This window comes from Zonotrichia albicollis, chromosome 34 (genome assembly GCF_047830755.1).
Source record: "Zonotrichia albicollis isolate bZonAlb1 chromosome 34, bZonAlb1.hap1, whole genome shotgun sequence".
In the NCBI taxonomy this organism is placed as follows: domain Eukaryota; kingdom Metazoa; phylum Chordata; class Aves; order Passeriformes; family Passerellidae; genus Zonotrichia; species Zonotrichia albicollis.
Window position 1 is genome coordinate 307429 of NC_133852.1, and position 19745 is coordinate 327173.

The window sequence follows — 19745 nt, forward strand, 5'->3', positions numbered from 1 at the left end:
AGCCACGGCTGCTGTCACTCTTGAGTCCCCGTGGTGGCTCTGCAGCCCCGGGGGTGTCCCCTGGCAGGTGACACAGCCAGGTGACACCGATGTCACACTGTCCCCAGCGCAACAGCCGCTACGACGGGCAGATCGCCGTGTTCGGGGCCGACCTGCAGGCCAAGCTGGGCGCCCAGAAGTACTTTGTGGTCAGTGTCCCCAATGTCCCCAGTGTCCCCACCCGTGTCTTCCATCATCTGTGAGTCTCTTGTGTTGTCACCTATTCCTCAAATGTCACCAAATTTCCTTTCGTGATTTTACCAAGTGTCACCTTTCGCATGCTCGCCCTCCTGGGCCACCTGAAGTGTCCCCATGTGTCCCTTTAGTGTCCCCCTGGTGTCCTCGCACGTTTCCTGATAGTTCCTTCAAGTCATCTATATGTCCTCAATGTCCCTCCTGTCCCCAACTCTATTCAAGTGTCCCAAAGTGTCCCCTCACCCCCATTCTTTTCCCACCATCTGTCCCCAGCCGCAGTGGCCACCTTGTGCTGTGTCCCCACATGTCCCCAACTCTGTGGGCCGCCTTGTACTGTGTCCTCACATGTCCCCAACCCCATGGGCCACCTTCTGCTGTGTCCCCACATGTCCCCAACCCCATGGGCCACCTCCTTCTGTGTCCCCACATGTCCCCAATCCCATGAGCCAGCTTGTGCTCTGTCCTCACATATCCCCACATGTCCCCAACCCTGTGGGCCACCTCCTTCTATGTCCCCATATGTCCCCAACCCTGTGGGCCACCTCGTGCTCTGTCCCCACATGTCCCCAGCTCTGTGGGCCACCTCATGCTGTGTCCTCACGTGTCCCCAACCCTGTGGGCCACCTCCTGCTATGTCCCCACATGTCCCCAACCCCATGGGCCAGCTCGTGCTCTGTCCCCACATATCCCCACATGTCCCCAACCCTGTGGGCCACCTCATGCTGTGTCCTCATGTGTCCCCAACCCTGTGGGCCACCTCCTTCTATGTCCCCATATGTCCCCAACCCCACTGGCCACCTCGTGCTCTGTCCCCACATGTCCCCAGCTCTGTGGGCCACCTTCTGCTGTGTCCCCACATGTCCCCAATCCCATGGGCCACATCCTGCTATGTCCCCACATGGCATCACTTCTGCCTGCACATGTCCCCACATGTCCCCAACCCTGTGGGCCACCTCGTGCCGTGTCCCCACATGTCCCCACATGTCCCCGGCAGGTGGGAGCGGGGGCCATCGGCTGCGAGCTGCTCAAGAACTTTGCCATGGTGGGCCTGGGCTGCGGCCCCGAGGGCAGCGTCACCGTCACCGACATGGACACCATCGAGAAGTCCAACCTCAACCGCCAGTTCCTCTTCCGGCCGTGGGACGTCACGGTGAGGGCTGGGAGGGTTGGCCAACGTTGGGTTGGCTGCACCAAGTGGGGAAGGGAGGAGTTGAGGAGATGATGAGGGGCAGGACCAGTGGGGGTTGATGATGCCATTGAGTTGGCCAAGGTCAATGGTTGAGTTCCGTGCTCAACGTCAAGGATTGAGTTTCATGCTCAATGTCAGCGGTTCAGTGTCACGCTCAACGTCAACACTTAGGTTCCTTGGTCAATGTTAATGGTTGAGTTTCTTGGCCAAAAGCAGCAGCTGAGTTTTGTGCTCAACATCAACAGTTGAGTTTTTTGGCCAATGTCACCCTTAGAGTTTCTTGGCCAACTTCAACAGTTGAGTTTCTTGGTCAACATTTGATTTTATTGATCTTTCTGGTTAATACCAATGGTTGAGTTTTGTGGTCAGTGTCAACAGTTGAGTTTTTTGGCCAACATCAACAATTGATTTTCCTGGTTAATATCAATGCTTGAGTTTTTGCGCTCAGCATGAACAGTTGAGTTTCTTGGCCAACGTCAACGCTTGAATTTCGTGCTCAACGTCAGTAGTTGAGTTCTTGGCCAATGCCCACAGTTGAGTTTCTTGGTCAACACCAACGATTGAATTTTGCAGTCAACGCCAACAATTGAGTTTCTTGGCCAACACCAACGATTGAATTTTGCCGTCAACACCATTGGTTGAGTTTCTCAGCCAACGTCAACAATTGAATTTTGCAGTCAACGTCAACAGTTGAGTTTCTTGGTCAACACCAATGGTTGAGTATCTTGGGCTACGTCAACGATTGAATTTTGTGGTCAGTGTCAACAGTTGAGTTTCTTGGCCGGTGTCAACAGTTGAGTTTCTTGGCCAACATCAACGATTGAGTTTTGTGCTTAACGTCAGTAGTTGAGTTCTTGGCCAATGCCCACAGTTAAGTTTCTTGGCCAACATCAGCAGTGGAATTTTGCAGTCAACGTCAACAGTTGAGTTTCTTGGTTAACACCAATGGTTGAGTTTCTTGGCCAACATCAACAATTGAATTTTGTGGTCAGTGTCAGCAGTTGAGTTTCTTGGCCAACATCAACGATTGAGTTGTGTGGTCAATGCCAACAACTTGAGTTTCTGAGCTGTGTGGATGCATTAGGAAAGGGGCGTGGCCCACCAGGGCGTGTCCCGAGGGGCGTGTCTCACCTCCCCGCTGTCCCCACCCACAGAAGCTGAAGTCGGAGCGGGCGGCGGCGGCGGCGCGGGAGATGAACCCGGCGCTGCGCGTCAGCAGCCGCACCGACCGCGTGGGCCCCGACACCGAGCGCGTCTACGACGACGACTTCTTCGAGGGGCTGGACGGCGTGGCCAACGCGCTGGACAACGTGGACGCGCGTGAGCACGGGGGGCTGGGGGACACGGGGACCTCTGGGGGGGCTGGAGGGACCCTTGGGGGGCTATGGGGACCTTGGAGGGCTGGGGGACACAGAGACCTTGGGGGGGGCTACAGGGACCCTTGGGGGGCTATGGGGAGCCATGGGGATCCTTGGGGATCTATGGGGTACCTTGGGGGGCTACGGGGACCCTTGGGGGGCTATGGGGACCTTTGGGGAGCTGTGGGGATCCTTGGGGATCTATGGGGTACCTTGGGGGGCCATGGGGACCTTTGGAGATTCCCTTTTGGGGGGCTATTGGGACCCTTGAGGGGCTATGGGGAGCCGTGGGGATCCTTGGGGATCTATGGGGTACCTTGGGGGGCTATGGGGTACCTTGGGGGGGCTACAGGGACCCTTGGGGGGCTATGGGGACCTTTGGGGAGTTGGGGGGATCCTTGGGGATCTATGGGGTACCTTGGGGGGCTACGGGGACCCTTGGGGTGCTATGGGGACCTTTGGGGAGCTGTGGGGATCTATGGGGTACCTTGGGGGGCTATGGGGACCCTTGGGGGGCTACAGGGACCCTTGGGGGGCTATGGGGACCCTTGGGGGGCTATGGGGACCTTTGGGGAGCTGGGGGGATCCTTTGGGATCTATGGGGTACCTTGGGGGGCTATGGGGACCTTTGGGGGCTATGGGGACCCTTGGGGGGCTACAGGGACCCTTGGGGGGCTATGGGAACCTTGGGGTGCCGGAGGGACCCTTGGGTGGCTATGGGGTACCTTGGGGGGCTATGGGGACCCTTGGAAGGCTGAGGTCCTATTGGGGGACTATGGGGGTCCTTGGGGAGCTGGAGAGACCCTTGGGGGGCTATGAGGACCCTTGGGGGACTATGGGGAACCTTGGGGTGCTGGAGGGACCCTTGGGTGGCTATGGGGACACTTGAGGGTCCCCCTTGGGGGGCTATGGGAACCCTTGGGGAGCTGTGGGGACCTTTGGGACCTATGGGGACCCTTGGGGGGGTTATGGGGACCTTTGGGATGCTGGAGGGACCCTTGGGGGGCTGTGGAGACCCTTGGAGGGCTGCCCCACAGCCCCTGCTTGTGCCCCATATCTGAGGGTTCCCCATAGCCCCAGGAGGGACCCCCATATCAGAAAGTGCCCCATATTTGGGGGTGCCTCATACCTGGGTCCTCCACACCCCCTGGGCTGCTCCATAACTGCCCCCACACCCCCTGGGCTGCCCCATAACTGCTCCACACCCCCTGGGCTGCTCCATAACTGCCCCACACCCCCAGGCAGGGCTGTACATGGACCAATGCCGTGTTTACTGTAGGGCCCCCTATATAACCCTGCTCATGCCCCATATTTAGGGGTGCCCCACATCTCTTTGGGGTGCCCCACACCCCCTGGGCTGCCCCATAACTGCCCCACATCCCCTGGGCTGCCCCATAACTGCCCCACACCCCCGGGCAGGGCTGTACATGGACCAGCACTGTATTTACTGCAGGGTCCCCTATATCCCTTGGTCATGCCCCATATCTAGGGGTGCCCTACAGCCATGTGGGGTGCCCTACACCCCTTTGGGCTGCCCCCTGGACTGCGCCACATCCCCTGGGCTGCCCCATAACTGTCCCACACTCCTGGGCAGGGATGTACATGGACCAGCACTGTATTTATTATAAGGTTCCCTGTATCCCTTGGTCATGCCCCATACTTAGGAGTGCCCTACATCCCCTGGGCTGCCCCATAACTGCCCCACACACCCCCTGGGCTGCCCCATAACTGCCCCACACACCCCCTGGGCTGCTCCATAACTGCCCCACACATCCCCTGGGCTGCCCCATAACTGCCCCACACACCCCCTGGGCTGCCCCATAACTGCCCCACATCCCCTGGGCTGCCCCATAACTGCCCCCCACACCCCCTGGACTGCCCCATAACTGCCCCACACCCCCGGGCAGGGCTGCACATGGACCAGCACTGTATTTACTATAAGGTTCCCTGTATCCCTTGGTCATGCCCCATACTTAGGAGTGCCCTACATCCCCTGGGCTGCCCCATAACTGCCCCACACACACCCCCTGGGCTGCCCCATAACTGCCCCCCACACCTCCTGAGCTGCCCCATAACTGCCCCACACACCCCCTGGGCTGCCCCATAACTGCCCCACATCCCCTGGGCTGCCCCATAACTGCCCCACACCCCCAAGCAGGGCTGTACATGGACCAGCACTGTATTTACTACAGGGTCCCCTATATCCCTTGGTCATGCCCCATACTTAGGAGTGCCCTACACCCCTTTGGGCTGCCCCATAACTGCCCCACACACCCCCTGGGCTGCCCCATAACTGCCCCACACCCCCGGGCAGGGCTGTACATGGACCGGCGCTGCGTTTATTACCGGAAGCCGCTGCTGGAGTCGGGCACGTTGGGCACCAAGGGCAACGTGCAGGTGGTGATCCCGTTCCTGAGCGAGTCCTACAGCTCCAGCCAGGACCCCCCCGAGAAGGCCATTCCCATCTGCACCCTCAAGAACTTCCCCAACGCCATCGAGCACACGCTGCAGGTGCGTCCAGGTGTGCCCACGGCACCTTGGGGGGACCCACGTGGGTTTTTTGGGGGGGTTTCAGATGGTTGGGTGGTGTTTGAGGGGTCCTGGAGAGCACAGGGAGCATCCCAGACTCTGGGTTCCATGGTCTAGGGGGTTCTGGATCTGGAGTTCTGGTTTGGGGGGTCTTGGACGCTGGAGTTGTTGTTTTGGGGGGTGATGGATACCGGGTTCTGTGGTTTTTGGGGGTCCTGGGTTCTTTTTTGGGGGCTCTGAACACTGGGGTTGTAGTTTGGGGGGTCTTGGACGCTGGGTTCTGTGGATTTTGGGGGTCCTGGGTTCTGTTTTGGGGCTCTGAACACTGGGGCTGTGGTTTAGGGGGTGTCCTGGATACCGAGGTCTCAGTTCGGGGGATCCCAGACTCTGTGTTCCCTGATTTTGGGGATCCTGGACACTGAAGTGCTCATTTTGGGGGGTCCTGGACACCAGGGTTGTTCTTTGGGGGGTCCTGGACACTGGGGTCCCATTTTGGGGGATCCCAGACTCCTTATTCCCTGGTTTTGAGGATTCTAGACACTGAAGTTCCCATTTTGGGGGGTCTTGGACATCAGGGTTCTGGTTTTGGGGGGTCCTGGACACAAGGGGTCTTGTTTTGGGGGATCCCAGACTCTGGGTTCCATGGTTTGGGGGGTTCTGGATCTGGGGTTCTGGTTTTGGGGGGGTCTTGGACACTGGAGTTGTTGTTTTGGGGGGTGATGGACACCGGGTTCTGTGGATTTTTGGGGTCCTGGGTTGTGTTTTGGGGGTTCTGAACACTTGGGCTGTGGTTTAGGGGGTGTTCTGGACACTGGGGTCCCATTTTGGGGGATCCCAGACTCCTTATTCCCTGGTTTTGGGGATTCTAGACACTGAAGTTCCCATTTTGGGGGGTCTTGGACATCAGGGTTCTGGTTTTGGGGGGTCCTGGACACTGGGGTTCTGTTTTGGGGGATCTCAGACACGGAGTTTCCTTGTTTGGACCCTGAGGTTCTGTTTCTGGGGGTGTGGACACTGCAGTCCTTGTTTTTGGGGGGGGTCTAGACACCAGAGTCCCTGTTTTTGGGGGTCCTGGGTTTTGTTTTGGGGGTCCTGGGTTGTGTTTTGGGGGGTCCTGGACACTTGAGTCCCCGTTTTGGGGGGATTTGGACACCGGGGTTCTGCTTTTGGGGTGTCCTGGACACTGAAGTTCTCATTTTGGGGGCTCTTGGACATCAGGGTTCTGATTTTGGGGGGTTCTGTTTTGGGGCATCCCAGACTCTGGGTTCCATGGTTTGGGGGGTTCTGGATCTGGGGTTCTGGTTTCTGGGGGTGTGGACACTGCAATCCTTGTTTTTGGGGGGCGTCTAGACACCAGAGTCCCTGTTTTTGGGGGTCCTGGGTTCTGTTTTGGGGGGTCCTGGACACTTGAGTCCCCGTTTTGGGGGGGATTTGGACACGGGGTTCTGCTTTTGGGGTGTCCTGGGCACTGCAGTGCCCATTTTGTGGGTTCCTGGGCATTGCATTCCCTGTTTTGGGGTGTCCTGGGCACTGCAGTCCCCATTTTGGGGTGCCCCCAATGCCCGGCCCCCCCCCAGTGACCCCCTCTTGTTGCAGTGGGCGCGTGATGAGTTCGAGGGGCTCTTCAAGCAGCCGGCCGAGAACGTGAACCAGTACCTGATGTGAGTGTGGGGGGCACCCCAAATCCCAATGGATCCCCCCCAAATCCCACAGAAATTCCCCCAAGGACCCCAAATTCCTGCAATGGACCCTGGGCCTCATTGAGATCCCCCTTAACTCTCTACTCCTTTTCCCTGGAGACCCCAAATTCACTTTTTTTTGGGGGATTTCCATAATGCCCTGCACCCCTTTTTTCTGGAGACCCCAAATTTCGGGAGGGGATCTTTCACCCCCATAATCCCCTGAACCCCCATAATTCCCTGTACCACCATAACCCCCTGAACCCCCTTTTCCCCCAGGGACCCCAAGTTCCTGGAGCAAATCCCTTCACATGTTTGGGACCCCCATGACCCCCCTAACCCTCTGTAACCCCATAACTCCCTGCACCCCTTTTTCCCCCCAGGGACCCCAAGTTCCTGGAGCACACGCTGTGCCTGGCAGGGACCCCTGTGACCCATTGTCACCCCCTGAACCCCCTCTTTTTCCCCAGGGACCCCAAGTTCCTGGAGGGCACCCTGTGACCCATTGTCACCCATTGTCACCCCATTTCTCCCCGCAGGGACCCCAAGTTCCTGGAGCGCACCCTGTGCCTGGCAGGGACCCCTGTGACCCATTGTCACCCCCTGTACCCCTATTTTTTCCCCCAGGGTCCCCAAGTTCCTGGAGGGGACCTTTCACCCCCATAATCCCCTGAGCCCCCATAACTCCCTGTACCACCATAACCCCCTGAACCCCCTTTCCCCCCAGGGACTCCAAGTTCCTGGAGTGCACCCTGTGACCTATTGTCACCCATTGTCACCCCCTTTCCTTGCAGGGACCCCAAGTTCCTGTAGTGCACCCTGTGCCTGGCAGGGACCCCTGTGACCCATTGTGACCCCCTGTACCCCCTCTTTCCCCCCAGGGACCCCAAGTTCCTGGAGTGCACCCTGTGACCCATTGTCACCCATTGTCACCCCATTTTCCCCGCAGGGACCCCAAGTTCCTGGAGCGGACCCTGCGCCTGGCGGGCACCGCTGTGACCCCCTGTACCCGTCTTTCCCCACAGGGACCCCAAGTTCCTGGAGTGCACCCTGTGACCCATTGTCACCCATTGTCACCCCATTTCCCCCCCCCCAGGAACCCCAAGTTCCTGGAGTGCACACTCCGCCTGGCAGGCACCGCTGTGACCCATTGTCACCCCATTTTCCCCCAGGGACCCCAAGTTCCTGGAGCACACCCTGTGCCCCATTGTCACCCATTGTCACCCCCTTTCCTTGCAGGGACCCCAAGTTCCTGGAGTGCACCCTGTGACTCATTGTCACCCATTGTCACCCCCTTTTTCGCCGCAAGGACCCCAAGTTCCTGGAGCCCACGCTCCACCTGGCGGGCACTGCTGTGACCCATTGTCACCCCCTTTCCTTGCAGGGACCCCAAGTTCCTGGAGCGCACCCTGTGCCCCATTGTCACCCATTGTCACCCCTTTTCCTTGCAGGGACCCCAAGTTCCTGGAGCGCACCCTGTGACCCATTGTCACCCCCTTTCCTTGCAGGGACCCCAAGTTCCTGGAGCGCACGCTGCGCCTGGCGGGCACCGCTGTGACCCATTGTGACCCCCTGAACCCCCTCTTTCTCCCCAGGGACCCCAAGTTCCTGGAGCGCACGCTCCGCCTGGCGGGCACGCAGCCGCTGGAGGTGCTGGAGGCCGTGCAGCGCAGCCTGGTCAGCGACCGCCCCCGCGCCTGGCCCGACTGCGTGGCCTGGGCCTGCCGGCACTGGCACCGCCAGTACAGCAACAACATCCGCCAGCTGCTGCACAACTTCCCCCCAGGACAGGTGGGAGAGCTTCATTAACTCCTTATTTAATAAATTACTTCATTAGTCCGGATTAGTGACGCTATTCATTCCATTAGTTATCTTATTTACCCCCATTGCCTCATTTACCCCAAACGCATTTACCCCAACATCCGCCAGCTGCTGCACAACTTCCCTCCGGGACAGGTGGGAGAGGTTCATTAACTCCTTATTTAATTAATTACCTCATTAGTCCGGATTAGTGATGCTATTAATTCCATTAGTTATCTTATTTACCCCCTTTGCTTCATTTACCCCAAACGCATTTACCCCAACATCCGCCAGCTGCTGCACAACTTCCCCCCGGGACAGGTGGGAGAGATTCGTTAACTCCTTATTTAATTAATTACCTCATTAGTCCAGATTAGTGACGCTATTCATTCCATTAGTCACCTTATTTACCCCCTTTGTTTCATTTACCCCTACCTTATTTACCCCAATATCTGCCAGCTGCTGCACAACTTCCCCCCGGGACAGGTGGGAGAGCTTCATTAACTCGTTAATCTAATTAATTACATCATTCACCCTGATTAATTTCCCTATTAACCCCATTAGTTACCGTATTTACCCCCATTGCTTCATTTACCCCAACCAACATGCACCTGCTGCTGCACAACTTCCCCCCAGGACAGGTGGGCACCTGCTAATTACCTCATTAGCCTGGTTAATTACCTCGTTAGCCTGTATTAATGATGCTATTAACCCCATTAGTTACCCTATTTACCCCCATTGCTTCCTTTACCCCAACCTCATTTACCCTGACATCCATCAGCTGCTGCACAACTTCCCCCCAGGAAAGGTGGGACTGCCGTAATTAACACATTAATTTAAATAATTACATTTTTAGCCCAGATTAATTACCCCGTTAACCTCCATTAGTTATCTCATTTACCCCAACAGCCACCAGCTGCTGCACAAATTCCCCCCCAGGACAGGTGGGAGTGCCTTAATTAACTTATTAACCCAATTAATTACATTGTTAGCCCTAATTAATAATCACAATAACCTCGTTAGCTACTTTATTTACACCTGTATCTGTCAGCTGCTGCACAACTTCCCCCCGGGACAGGTGGGGGTGCCTTCATTGCCTTGTTAATTTAATTAATTACATCATTAGCTTTGATTAATTACCACATTAACCCTATTAATTACCTTGTTAACCCTCATTGCTTCATTTACCCCAACACCTGCCAATTAATTACCTTGTTAACCCTATTAATTACTTCATTTACCCCAATACCTCCCAATTCCCTTGTTAACTCTACTAATTACTTTATTTACCTCAATATCTGCCAAGACAGGCAGCACCCCTTGATTAATCTAATTAATACATTGTTAACCTAAACAATTGCCTCATTAACTCCAATTAATAGCTAATTAAGCTCAATTAATGATTTTCTCTCCCGCAGAAAACGAACTCGGGCACCCTGTTCTGGTCGGGGCCCAAGCGCTGCCCCCACCCACTCGTGTTCGACCCGGACAACGTGAGTGGGGTCACGTGGGGGGGGGGGAGGGGACGTCACCTGGGTCACGTGGGTCACGTGGGTCACGTGGGGGGGGGAGGGGACATCACCTGGGTCACGTGGGGGGGGAGGGGACATCACCTGGGTCACGTGGGAGGGGGGGAGGGGACATCACCTGGGTCACGTGGGGGGAGGGGACGTCACCTGGGTCACGTGGGGGGGGGACATCACCTGGGTCACGTGGGGGGGGGAGGGGACATCACCTGGGTCACATGGGGGGGTGGGGCTGTGTCACCTGGGGGGGAGGGGACGTCACCTGGGTCACGTGGGGGGAGGGGACATCACCTGGGTCATCTGGGGGGGAGGGGACGTCACCTGGGTCACGTGGGAGGGGGAGGGGACATCACCTGGGTCACGTGGGGGGGGGGGACGTCACCTGGGTCACCTGGAGGGGTGGGGCTGTGTCACCTGGGGGGTGGGGTTGTCACCTATGTCACCCTTTGGGCCCACGGTCCCAAAAATCATTTTCGGGAATTGTTGGTCATTGTTGGGTTCCAGTTTTTGGGTGCCATCTGTGCCCCTCTGGGTGCCACCCGTGCCCTGTGGGTGACACCTCTTCCCTTCTGAGTGCCACCTGCCTCCCATGGGTGCCACCATTATCCCTCTTGAGTACCCCACATGCCCCCTGGGTTCCAACCCTCACCTCTCTGGGTGCCCTCCGTGCCCCTCCAGGCACCCCCCATGTCCCTTTGGGTGCCACATGTGCCCCGTGTCCTGCAGCCCCTGCACCATGGGTGCCCCCTGTGCCCCTGTGGGTGCTACCCCTGCCCCCATGGGTGCCCCCTGTGCCCCCGTGGGTGCCCCCCCATACCTCCATGGGTGCTACCACTGCCCCATGGGTGCCCCCCGTGCCCCTCTGGGTGCCACCTGTGCCTTTCTGAGTGCCACTTCTGCCCTTCTGAGTGCCCCCTGCTCCCTCTGGGTGCCACCTGTACCCCTCTTGAGTGCCGTCTCTGCCCTTCTCAGTGCCACGTGCTCCCTGTGGGCGCCACCCTTGCCCCTCTGGGTGCCACCCATGCCCCTGTGGGTGTCACCCATGCCCCCCTGGGTGCTCCGCGTGCCCCTCTGGGTACCACCTGCTCCCTGTGGGTGCCACCCATGCCCCCGTGGGTGCTCCGCATGCCCCTCTGGGTGTCACCCATGCCCCTCTGGGTGTCACCTCCACATGCTTCTGTGGGTGCCACTTCTGCCCTTCCGAGTGCCACCTGCCCCTCGTGGGTTCCACCTCTGCTGTTCTGAGTGCCACCTGCCCCCCATGGGTGCCACTTCTACCCCATGAAAACCACCTGTACCCCTCTGGGTGCCCCCCATGCCCCTCTGTGTGTCCCCTGTGCCACTTTGGGTGCCCCCCGTGCCACTTTGGGTGCCACTTTCGTCCCTCTGGGAGCCCCCTGTGCCACTTTGGGTGCCCCCCGTGCCCCTCTGGGTGCCACTTTTGTCCCTCTGGGAGCCCCCTGTGCCACTTTGGGTGCCCCCCGTGCCACTTTGGGTGCCACTTTTGTCCCTCTGGGAGCCCCCCGTGCCACTTTGGGTGCCACCCGTGCCCTGTGTCCCTCAGCCCCTGCACCTGGACTACGTGGTGGCGGCGGCGAACCTGTTTGCGCAGAGCTACGGCATCGCGGGCTCGCGGGACCGGGCGGCCGTGGCCGAGCTGGTGCGGCACGTGCGGGTGCCCCCGTTCGCGCCCAAGGCCGGCGTGCGCATCCACGTGTCCGACCAGGAGCTGCAGAGCGCCAGTGCTGCACTGGGTACGGCATGGGGACACTGGGAGAACTGGGGGGCACTGGGAGAGGGGCTGGGGGCACTGGGACAGGAGCTGCAGAGCGCCAGTGCTGCCCTGGGTACGGCATGGGGGCACTGGAAGAACTGGGGGGCACTGGGAGAGGGGCTGGGGCACTGGGACAGGGTATGGCACTGGGGGCATTGGGAGAACTGAGGGGCACTGGGAGAGGGGCTGGGGGCACTGGGGGACACTGGGACAGGAGCTGCAGAGTGCCAGTGCTGCCTTGGGTATGGCACTGGGGGCACTGGGAGAACTGGGGGGCACTGGGAGAGGGGCTGGGGGCACTGGGGGGCACTGGGACAGGGTATGGCACTGGGGGCATTGGGAGAACTGAGGGGCACTGGGAGAGAGGCTGGGAGCACTGGGACAGGAGCTGCAGAGTGCCAACACCACCCTGGGTATGGCATGGCAGGCACTGGGGGTACTGGGGGGCACTGGGAGAGAGGCTGGGGGCACTGGGACAGCAGCTACAGAGCGCCAGCACCGCCCTGGGTACGGCACTGGGGGCACTGGGAGAACTGGGGGGCACTGGGAGAGGGGCTGCAGAGTGCCAACACCACCCTGGGTGTGGCACTGGGAGAACTGGGAGAGGGACTCAGGGCACTGGGAGAACTGGGGGGCACTGGGAGAGGGGCTAGGGGCACTGGGGGGGCACTGGGACAGGAGCTGCAGAGCGCCAGTGCTGCCCTGGGTATGAGATGGGGGGAACTGGGAGAGGGGCTGGGGGCGCTGGGACAGGAGCTGCAGAGTGCCAACACCACTCTGGGTATGGCATGGCAGGCACTGGGGGTACTGGGAGAGGGGCTGGGGGCACTGGGGGGCACTGGGACAGGAGCTGCAGAACGCCAGTGCTGCCCTGGGTACGGCACTGGGGGCACTGGGAGAACTGGGGGGCACTGGGAGAGGGGCTGGGGGCACTGGGGGGCACTGGGACAGGGTATGGCACTGGGGGCATTGGGAGAACTGGGGGGCACTGGGAGAGGGGCTGGGAGCACTGTGGGGCACTGGGACAGGAGCTGCAGAGCGCCAGTGCTGCCCTGGGTACGGCATGGGGGCACTGGGAGAACTGGGGGGCACTGGGAAAGGGGCTGCAGAGTGCCAGTGCTGCCCTGGGTATGAGATGGGGGGCACTGGGGGTACTGGGAGAGGGGCTAGGGGCACTGGGACAGGAGCTGCAGAGTGCCAGCGCCGCCCTGGGTATGGCACTGGGAGAACTGGGGGGCACTGGGAGAGGGGCTGGGGGCACTGGGGGGCACTGGTTCAGGGTATGGCACTGGGGGGCACTGGGAGAACTGGGAGAGGGACTGGGGGCGCTGGGACAGGAGCTGCAGAGTGCCAACACCACCCTGGGTATGGCATGGCAGGCACTGGGGGTACTGGGAGAGGGCCTGGGGGCACTGGGAGAACTGGGAGAGGGACTGGGGGCACTGGGACAGGAGCTGCAGAGTGCCAACACCACCCTGGGTGTGGCACTGGGAGAACTGGGAGAGGGGTTGGGGGCACTGGGAGAACTGGGGGGCACTGGGAGAGGAGCTGCAGAGTGCCAATGCTACCCTGGGTATGGCACAGAGGGATTGGTGGCACTGGGAGAACTGGGGGGCACTGGGAGAGGGGCTGGGGGCACTGGGTGGCACTGGGACAGGAGCTGCAGAGCGCCAGTGCCGCCCTGGGTACGGCACTGGGGGCACTGGGAGAACTGGAGGGCACTGGGAAAGGGGTTGCAGAGTGCCAGTGCTGCCCTGGGTACGAGATGGGGGGCACTGGGAGAACTGGGAGAGGGACTGGGGGCGCTGGGACAGGAGCTACAGAGTGCCAGTGCTGCCCTGGGTATGACACAGAGGGATTGGTGGCACTGGGAGAACTGGGGGGCACTGGGAGAGGGGCTGAGGGCACTGGGGGGCACTGGGAGAACTGGGACAGGAGCTGCAGAGTGCCAGTACTGCCCTGGGTATGGGATGAGGGGCACTGGGGGGACTGGGAGAACTGGGAGAGGGGCTGGGGGGTACTGGAGAGCTGCCAATGCCACATGGGGTGGGCTTTGAATGCCACTTTGGGTGAGGGGCTGGGGGTCCCACAGGTGCCAGGGGGGTCCCACAGGTGCCATGGGGGTGCCAGGAGGTGCCAGGGGTCCCACATGTGCCCTTCTCTGCCCACAGATGACGGGCGCCTGGAGGAGCTGAAGGCGTCGCTGCCCAGCCCCGAGGAGCTCCCGGGGTTCCGGATGTTCCCCATCGACTTTGAGAAGGTGGGTGCTGCACCCATGGGTGCTGCCCCCTCCCATGGGTGCCCCCTGCCCACCTGGGTGCCCCCAACCCACCCCTGGCTGTCCCCCCCAGGACGATGACACCAATTTCCACATGGATTTCATCGTGGCCGCCTCCAACCTGCGGGCGGAGAACTACGACATCCCCCCGGCCGACCGCCACAAGGTGGGCACTGGGAGCACTGGGGGATACTGGGAGCACTGGGGAGGGACTGAGGGAGCACTGGGGGAGCACTGGGGAGCACTGGGGAGGGACTGGGGGGTACTGGGAGCACTGGGAAGGGGCTGGGGGAGCACTGGGAGCACTGGGGGATACTGGGAGCACTGGAGGATACTGGGAGCACTGGGGAGGGACTGGGGGATACTGGGAGCACTGGGGAGGGGATGGGGGAGCACTGGGGAGGGACTGGAGGATACTGGGAGCACTGTGGAGGGGATGGGGGAGCATTGGGGGACACTGGGGGGTACTGGGAGCACTGGGGAGGGGATGGGGGAGCACTGGAGGATACTGGGAGCACTGGGGAGGGGCTGGGGGAGCATTGGGGGACACTGGGGGGTACTGGGAGCACTGGGGAGGGGATGGGGGAGCACTGGAGGATACTGGGAGCACTGGGAAGGGGCTGGGGGAGCACTGGGGAGGGACTGGGGGGTACTGGGAGCACTGGGAAGGGGCTGGAGGGTACTGGGGGACACTGGGAAGGGGCTGGGGGATACTGGGAGCACTGGGGAGGGGATGGGGGAGCATTGGGGGACACTGGGGGATACTGGGAGCACTGGGGAGGGACTGGGGGGTACTGGGAGCACTGGGAAGGGGCTGGGGGGCACTGGAGGACACTGGGGAAGGACTGGAGGATACTGGGAGCACTGGAGCACTGCTAATGCCACATTAGGGTGAGGGTCTGGGGGGACCTATGGGGTTTGTGGGGTGTCAAGGGTGCTCTGGGGTTTTTCTGGGGTTATTATGGGTGCTTTGGGGTATTCCAGGGGTTACTATGGGGTGCTTTGGGGTTTTATGGGTGCTGGGGGTGTTTTAGGGTGTTCCAGGGGTTATTATGGGGTGTTGTGGGGTTTTTATGGGTGCTGGGGGGTGTTCTGGGGATTGTTACGGGGTGCTGTGGGGTTATTATGGGTACTGGGGGTGCTTTGGTTTATTCCAGTGATTATTCTGCAATGTGTGGGGCACACACAAAGCCCTTGTAGACCCCACAGTGGGGCTTTGGGGGTTCTGTGAACCCCTCACCCTGATTTTTTGGGGCCATCCCCCAAACCCTAAATCCCTTTTTTTTTTTTTGGTTTTTTTTTGGTTTTTTTGTGTCTCTTCCCCAGAGCAAACTGATCGCAGGGAAGATCATCCCGGCCATCGCCACCACCACGGCGGCCGTGGTGGGCCTGGCGTGCCTGGAGCTCTTCAAGCTGGTGCAGGGGCACCGCCGGCTGAGCTCCTACAAAAACGCCTTCCTCAACCTGGCACTGCCCTTCGTGGGCTTCTCCGAGCCCCTCGCCTGCCCCCGCAACAAGGTGGGCACTGCCAGGGCCGGGGGGTGAGGGCACGGGGGGGGGTTTGGGGTGGTTGGGGGGCAGCTGGAGGGGGTTTTGGGGTCATGGTGGGGCTGGGGGGTTTGGGGTCATAGTGGGGCTTAGGGGTGTGGGTAGAGGGGATTTGGGGTCACAGCAGGGTAGGGGTCACTCCCAAATGGGATTTGGGGTCACAGTGGGGCTGGGGTCACTCCCAAAGGGAATTTGGGGTCACAGCAGGGCAGGGGTCACTCCCAGCAGAGATTTGGGGTCACAGTGGGGCTGGGGGTCACTCCCAGAGGGGATTTGGGGTCACAGCAGGGCAGGGGTCACTCCCAAAGGGGATTTGGGGTCACAGCAGGGCAGGGGTCACTCCCAGAGGGGATTTGGGGTCACAGTGGGGCTGGGGGTCACTTCCAGAGGGGATTTGGGGTCACAGTGGGGCTGGGGGTCACTTCCAGGAGGGAATTTGGGGTTGCAGTGGGAATTTGGGACCTTGGGAACTGGGGTTCTCTTTCAGGTGAGATTTGGGGTCGCAATGGGGCTGGAGTTCCCTTCCAGATGGGATTTAGGTTTGCAGTGGGGCTGGGGTCACTTCCAGCAGGAATTTGGGGTCACAGCAGGGCAGGGGTCACTCCCAAAGGGGATTTTGGGTCACAGCAGGGCAGGGGTCACTCCCAAAGGGGATTTGGGGTCACAGTGGGGCTGGGGGGTTTGGGTAGAGGGGATTTGGGGTCACAGTGGGGCTTAGGGGTGTGGGTAGAGGGGATTTGGGGTCACAGCAGGGTAGGGGTCACTTCCAGAGGGAATTTGGGGTCACAGCAGGGCAGGGGTCACTCCCAAAGGGGATTTGGGGTCACTTCCAGAGGGAATTTGGGGTCACAGCAGGGTAGGGGTCACTCCCAAAGGGGATTTGGGGTCACAGCAGGGTAGGGGTCACTCCCAAAGGGGATTTGGGGTCACTCCCAGCAGGGATTTGGGGTCACAGCAGGGCAGGGGTCACTCCCAGAGGGGCTTTGGGGTCACAGTGGGGCTGGGGGTCACTTCCAGGAGGGAATTTGGGGTTGCAGTGGGAATCTGGGACCTTGGGAGCTGGGGTTCTCTTTCAGGGGAGATTTGGGGTCGCAATGGGGCTGGAGTTCCCTTCCAGATGGGATTTAGGTTTGCAGTGGGGCTGGGGTCACTCCCAGAGGGGATTTGAGGTCACAGCAGGGTAGGGGTCACTCCCAGAGGGGATTTGGGGTCACAGCAGGGCTGGGGTCACTCCCAAAGGGGATTTGGGGTCACAGTGGGGCTGGGGGTCACTCCCAGAGGGGATTTGGGGTCACAGTGGGGCTGGGGTCACTCCCAGCAGGGATTTGGGGTCACAGTGGGGCTGGGGTCACTCCCAGCAGGGATTTGGGGTCACAGCAGGGTAGGGGTCACTCTCAAAGGGGCTTTGGGGTCACAGTGGGGCTGGGGTCCTCCATGGCTCTGACCGTCCCTGTGTCCCCAGTACTACGAGGTGGAGTGGACGCTGTGGGACCGGTTCGAGGTGCAGGGGCTGCAGCCCGACGGGCAGGAGATGACCCTGCGCCAGTTCCTCGCCTACTTCAAGGTACTGGGAGGGACTGGGAGGGACTGGGAGGGGACAACAGAGGCACCCCGACCAAGAGGGGAGTGCTGGGAAACAGGGAAAGGTCAAACCCCTGTGGTGGCCAATGTCCCCAAGGCCATGTGGGTCCCATGGGTGCCCCATGGTGGCCAATGTCCCCAAGGCCACAGGGTTCCCATGGTGGCCAATGTCCCCAAACCCTGCTGACCCCCATGGTGGCCAATGTCCCCGAGCCTCAGTGACCCTTGTGGTGGCCAATGTCCCCAAGGCCATGTGGGTCCCATGGGTGCCCCATGGTGGCCGATGTCCCCAAGGCTGCAGGGTTCCCGCGGTAGCCAGTGTCCCCAAACCCTGCTGACCCCCATGGTGGCCGATGTCCCCGAGCCTCAGTGACCCCTGTGGTGGCCGATGTCCCCAAGGCCATGAGGTTCCTGTGGGTGCCCTGTGGTGACCAATGTCCCCAAGGTCATGGATGCCCTGTGGTGGCCGATGTCCCCAAGCCCCGCTGAGCCCTGTCCCCATGTCCCCAACAGAAGGAGCACCGGCTGGAGATCACCATGCTGTCCCAGGGCGTGTCCATGCTCTACTCCTTCTTCATGCCGGCCGCCAAGCTGCGCGAGCGCCACGACCAACCGTAGGGACACTGGGGACACAGGGGGACACTGGGGGTACTGGGGGACACTGGGGGGACACTGGGGACACTGGGGGACACTGGGGGTACTGGGGGCATGGGAACACTGGGGGTACTGGGGGACACTGGGTCTACTGGGGGACACTGGGGACACTGGGGGTACTGGGGGACACTGGGGACACTGGGGGTACTGGGGGCATGGAAACACTGGGGGTACTGGGGGACACAGGGGGACACTGGGGGTACTGGGGGCATGGGAACACTGGGGACACTGGGGACACTGGGGACACTGGGGGACACTGGGGACACTGGGGACACTGGGGACACAGGGGGTACTGGGGGACACTGGGGACACTGGGGGACACAGGGGACACAGGTGGGGTCCAGGGCAGGGTTGGAGGAAGAGCTCAGTCCATGACAGGGATGTGTCCTGGGGACAAAAACATGGCCCTGTGGTGAGGGGACATGTCCCAGGGGTGGGGACAGGGTGTGGCCGTGTCCCCTCGCTGTGTGTGCCCGTCCCTTTTGGGTGCTGGTGTGTACTGGCACTCCCTGTGCCCTCTCTTGTCACCCAGAGGGGGGGGACCTCTGCCACGTGTCCCCCTCGTGTCAATCCTATGACAGAGACCATGCCACGTGCTCTGACGCATTTCTGCCATGTCCCCCCAGGATGACCCATGCCATGTGTCCCTGCCATGTCCCCCCTATGTTCCCCTGTCCCCACAGGCTGATAGACACCGTGCCCCACATCCCTGCCATGTCCCCTGTCCCCCACAGGATGACTGTGCCCCATGTCCCCTGTCCCCACAGGATGACAGAGGTTGTGCCTCGTGTCCCTGCCATGTCCCTCACATTCCTTGTCCTTGCAGGATGACACAGACTGTACCCCCTGTCCCTGCCATGTCCCTACAGGATGACACAGACTGTACCCCCTGTCCCCTGTCCCTGCAGGATGACAAACTCTACCTCCTGTCCCTGCCATGTCCCCTGTCCCCTCAGGATGACACAGACTGCACCCCCTGTCCCTGCCATGTCCCTACAGGATGACACAGACTGCACCCCCTGTCCCTGCCATGTCCCCTGTCCCCTCAGAATGACACAGACTGCACCCCCTGTCCCTGCCACGTCCCTACAGGATGACACAGACTCTACCCCCTGTCCCTGCAGGATGACAAACTCTACCCCCTGTCCCTGCCATGTCCCCCTGTCCCCTCAGGATGACACAGACTGCACCCCCTGTCCCTGCCATGTCCCCCATGTCCCCTGTCCCCACAGGATGACAGAGATCGTGACGCGGGTGTCCAAGAAGAAGCTGGGCCGCCACGTCAAGGCGCTGGTGTTCGAGCTGTGCTGCAACGACGACAGCGACGCCGACATCGAGGTGCCCTACGTGCGCTACACCATCCGCTAGGGGGCGCCCGGCCCCGCCCCTCCGCCCGGCCACGCCCCCCGCACAGGCCACGCCCCTCACGCCCCGCCCCTCTCCCATAGTCGTTGTTGTGTCGGCCCCGCCCTCTGGGTGGGGGTGGGGTCTGGGGGCGGGGCGAGGGCCCCGCCCAATAAACATAGACCTTGGCAAAAAGGGGGCGTGTCTGAGTCACGTGGTGCTGGCACAGCCGGCATGTGACAGTGGTGACC

General features: G+C 60.7%; 1 protein-coding gene across 4 annotated transcripts in view; it reads left to right on the forward strand.

Annotated features, from left to right (window-relative positions):
* The window catches only part of UBA1 (ubiquitin like modifier activating enzyme 1), a 45542-nt gene extending 25853 nt beyond the window's left edge, over positions 1–19689 (forward strand). For all 4 annotated transcript variants that reach the window (XM_074531173.1, XM_074531172.1, XM_074531171.1 and 1 more), the window contains 14 exons: positions 108–188; positions 1229–1384; positions 2578–2743; positions 5096–5292; positions 6907–6971; positions 8585–8780; positions 10208–10282; positions 11880–12069; positions 14261–14349; positions 14441–14533; positions 15694–15885; positions 17378–17479; positions 18010–18110; positions 19383–19689. In XM_074531173.1, the coding sequence (XP_074387274.1) occupies positions 108–188; positions 1229–1384; positions 2578–2743; positions 5096–5292; positions 6907–6971; positions 8585–8780; positions 10208–10282; positions 11880–12069; positions 14261–14349; positions 14441–14533; positions 15694–15885; positions 17378–17479; positions 18010–18110; positions 19383–19518 (1839 nt within the window). In that variant the 3' untranslated portion in view covers positions 19519–19689. The remainder of the gene's footprint in view (positions 1–107; positions 189–1228; positions 1385–2577; positions 2744–5095; positions 5293–6906; positions 6972–8584; positions 8781–10207; positions 10283–11879; positions 12070–14260; positions 14350–14440; positions 14534–15693; positions 15886–17377; positions 17480–18009; positions 18111–19382) is intronic.
* Positions 19690–19745: the final 56 nt, after the last annotated feature.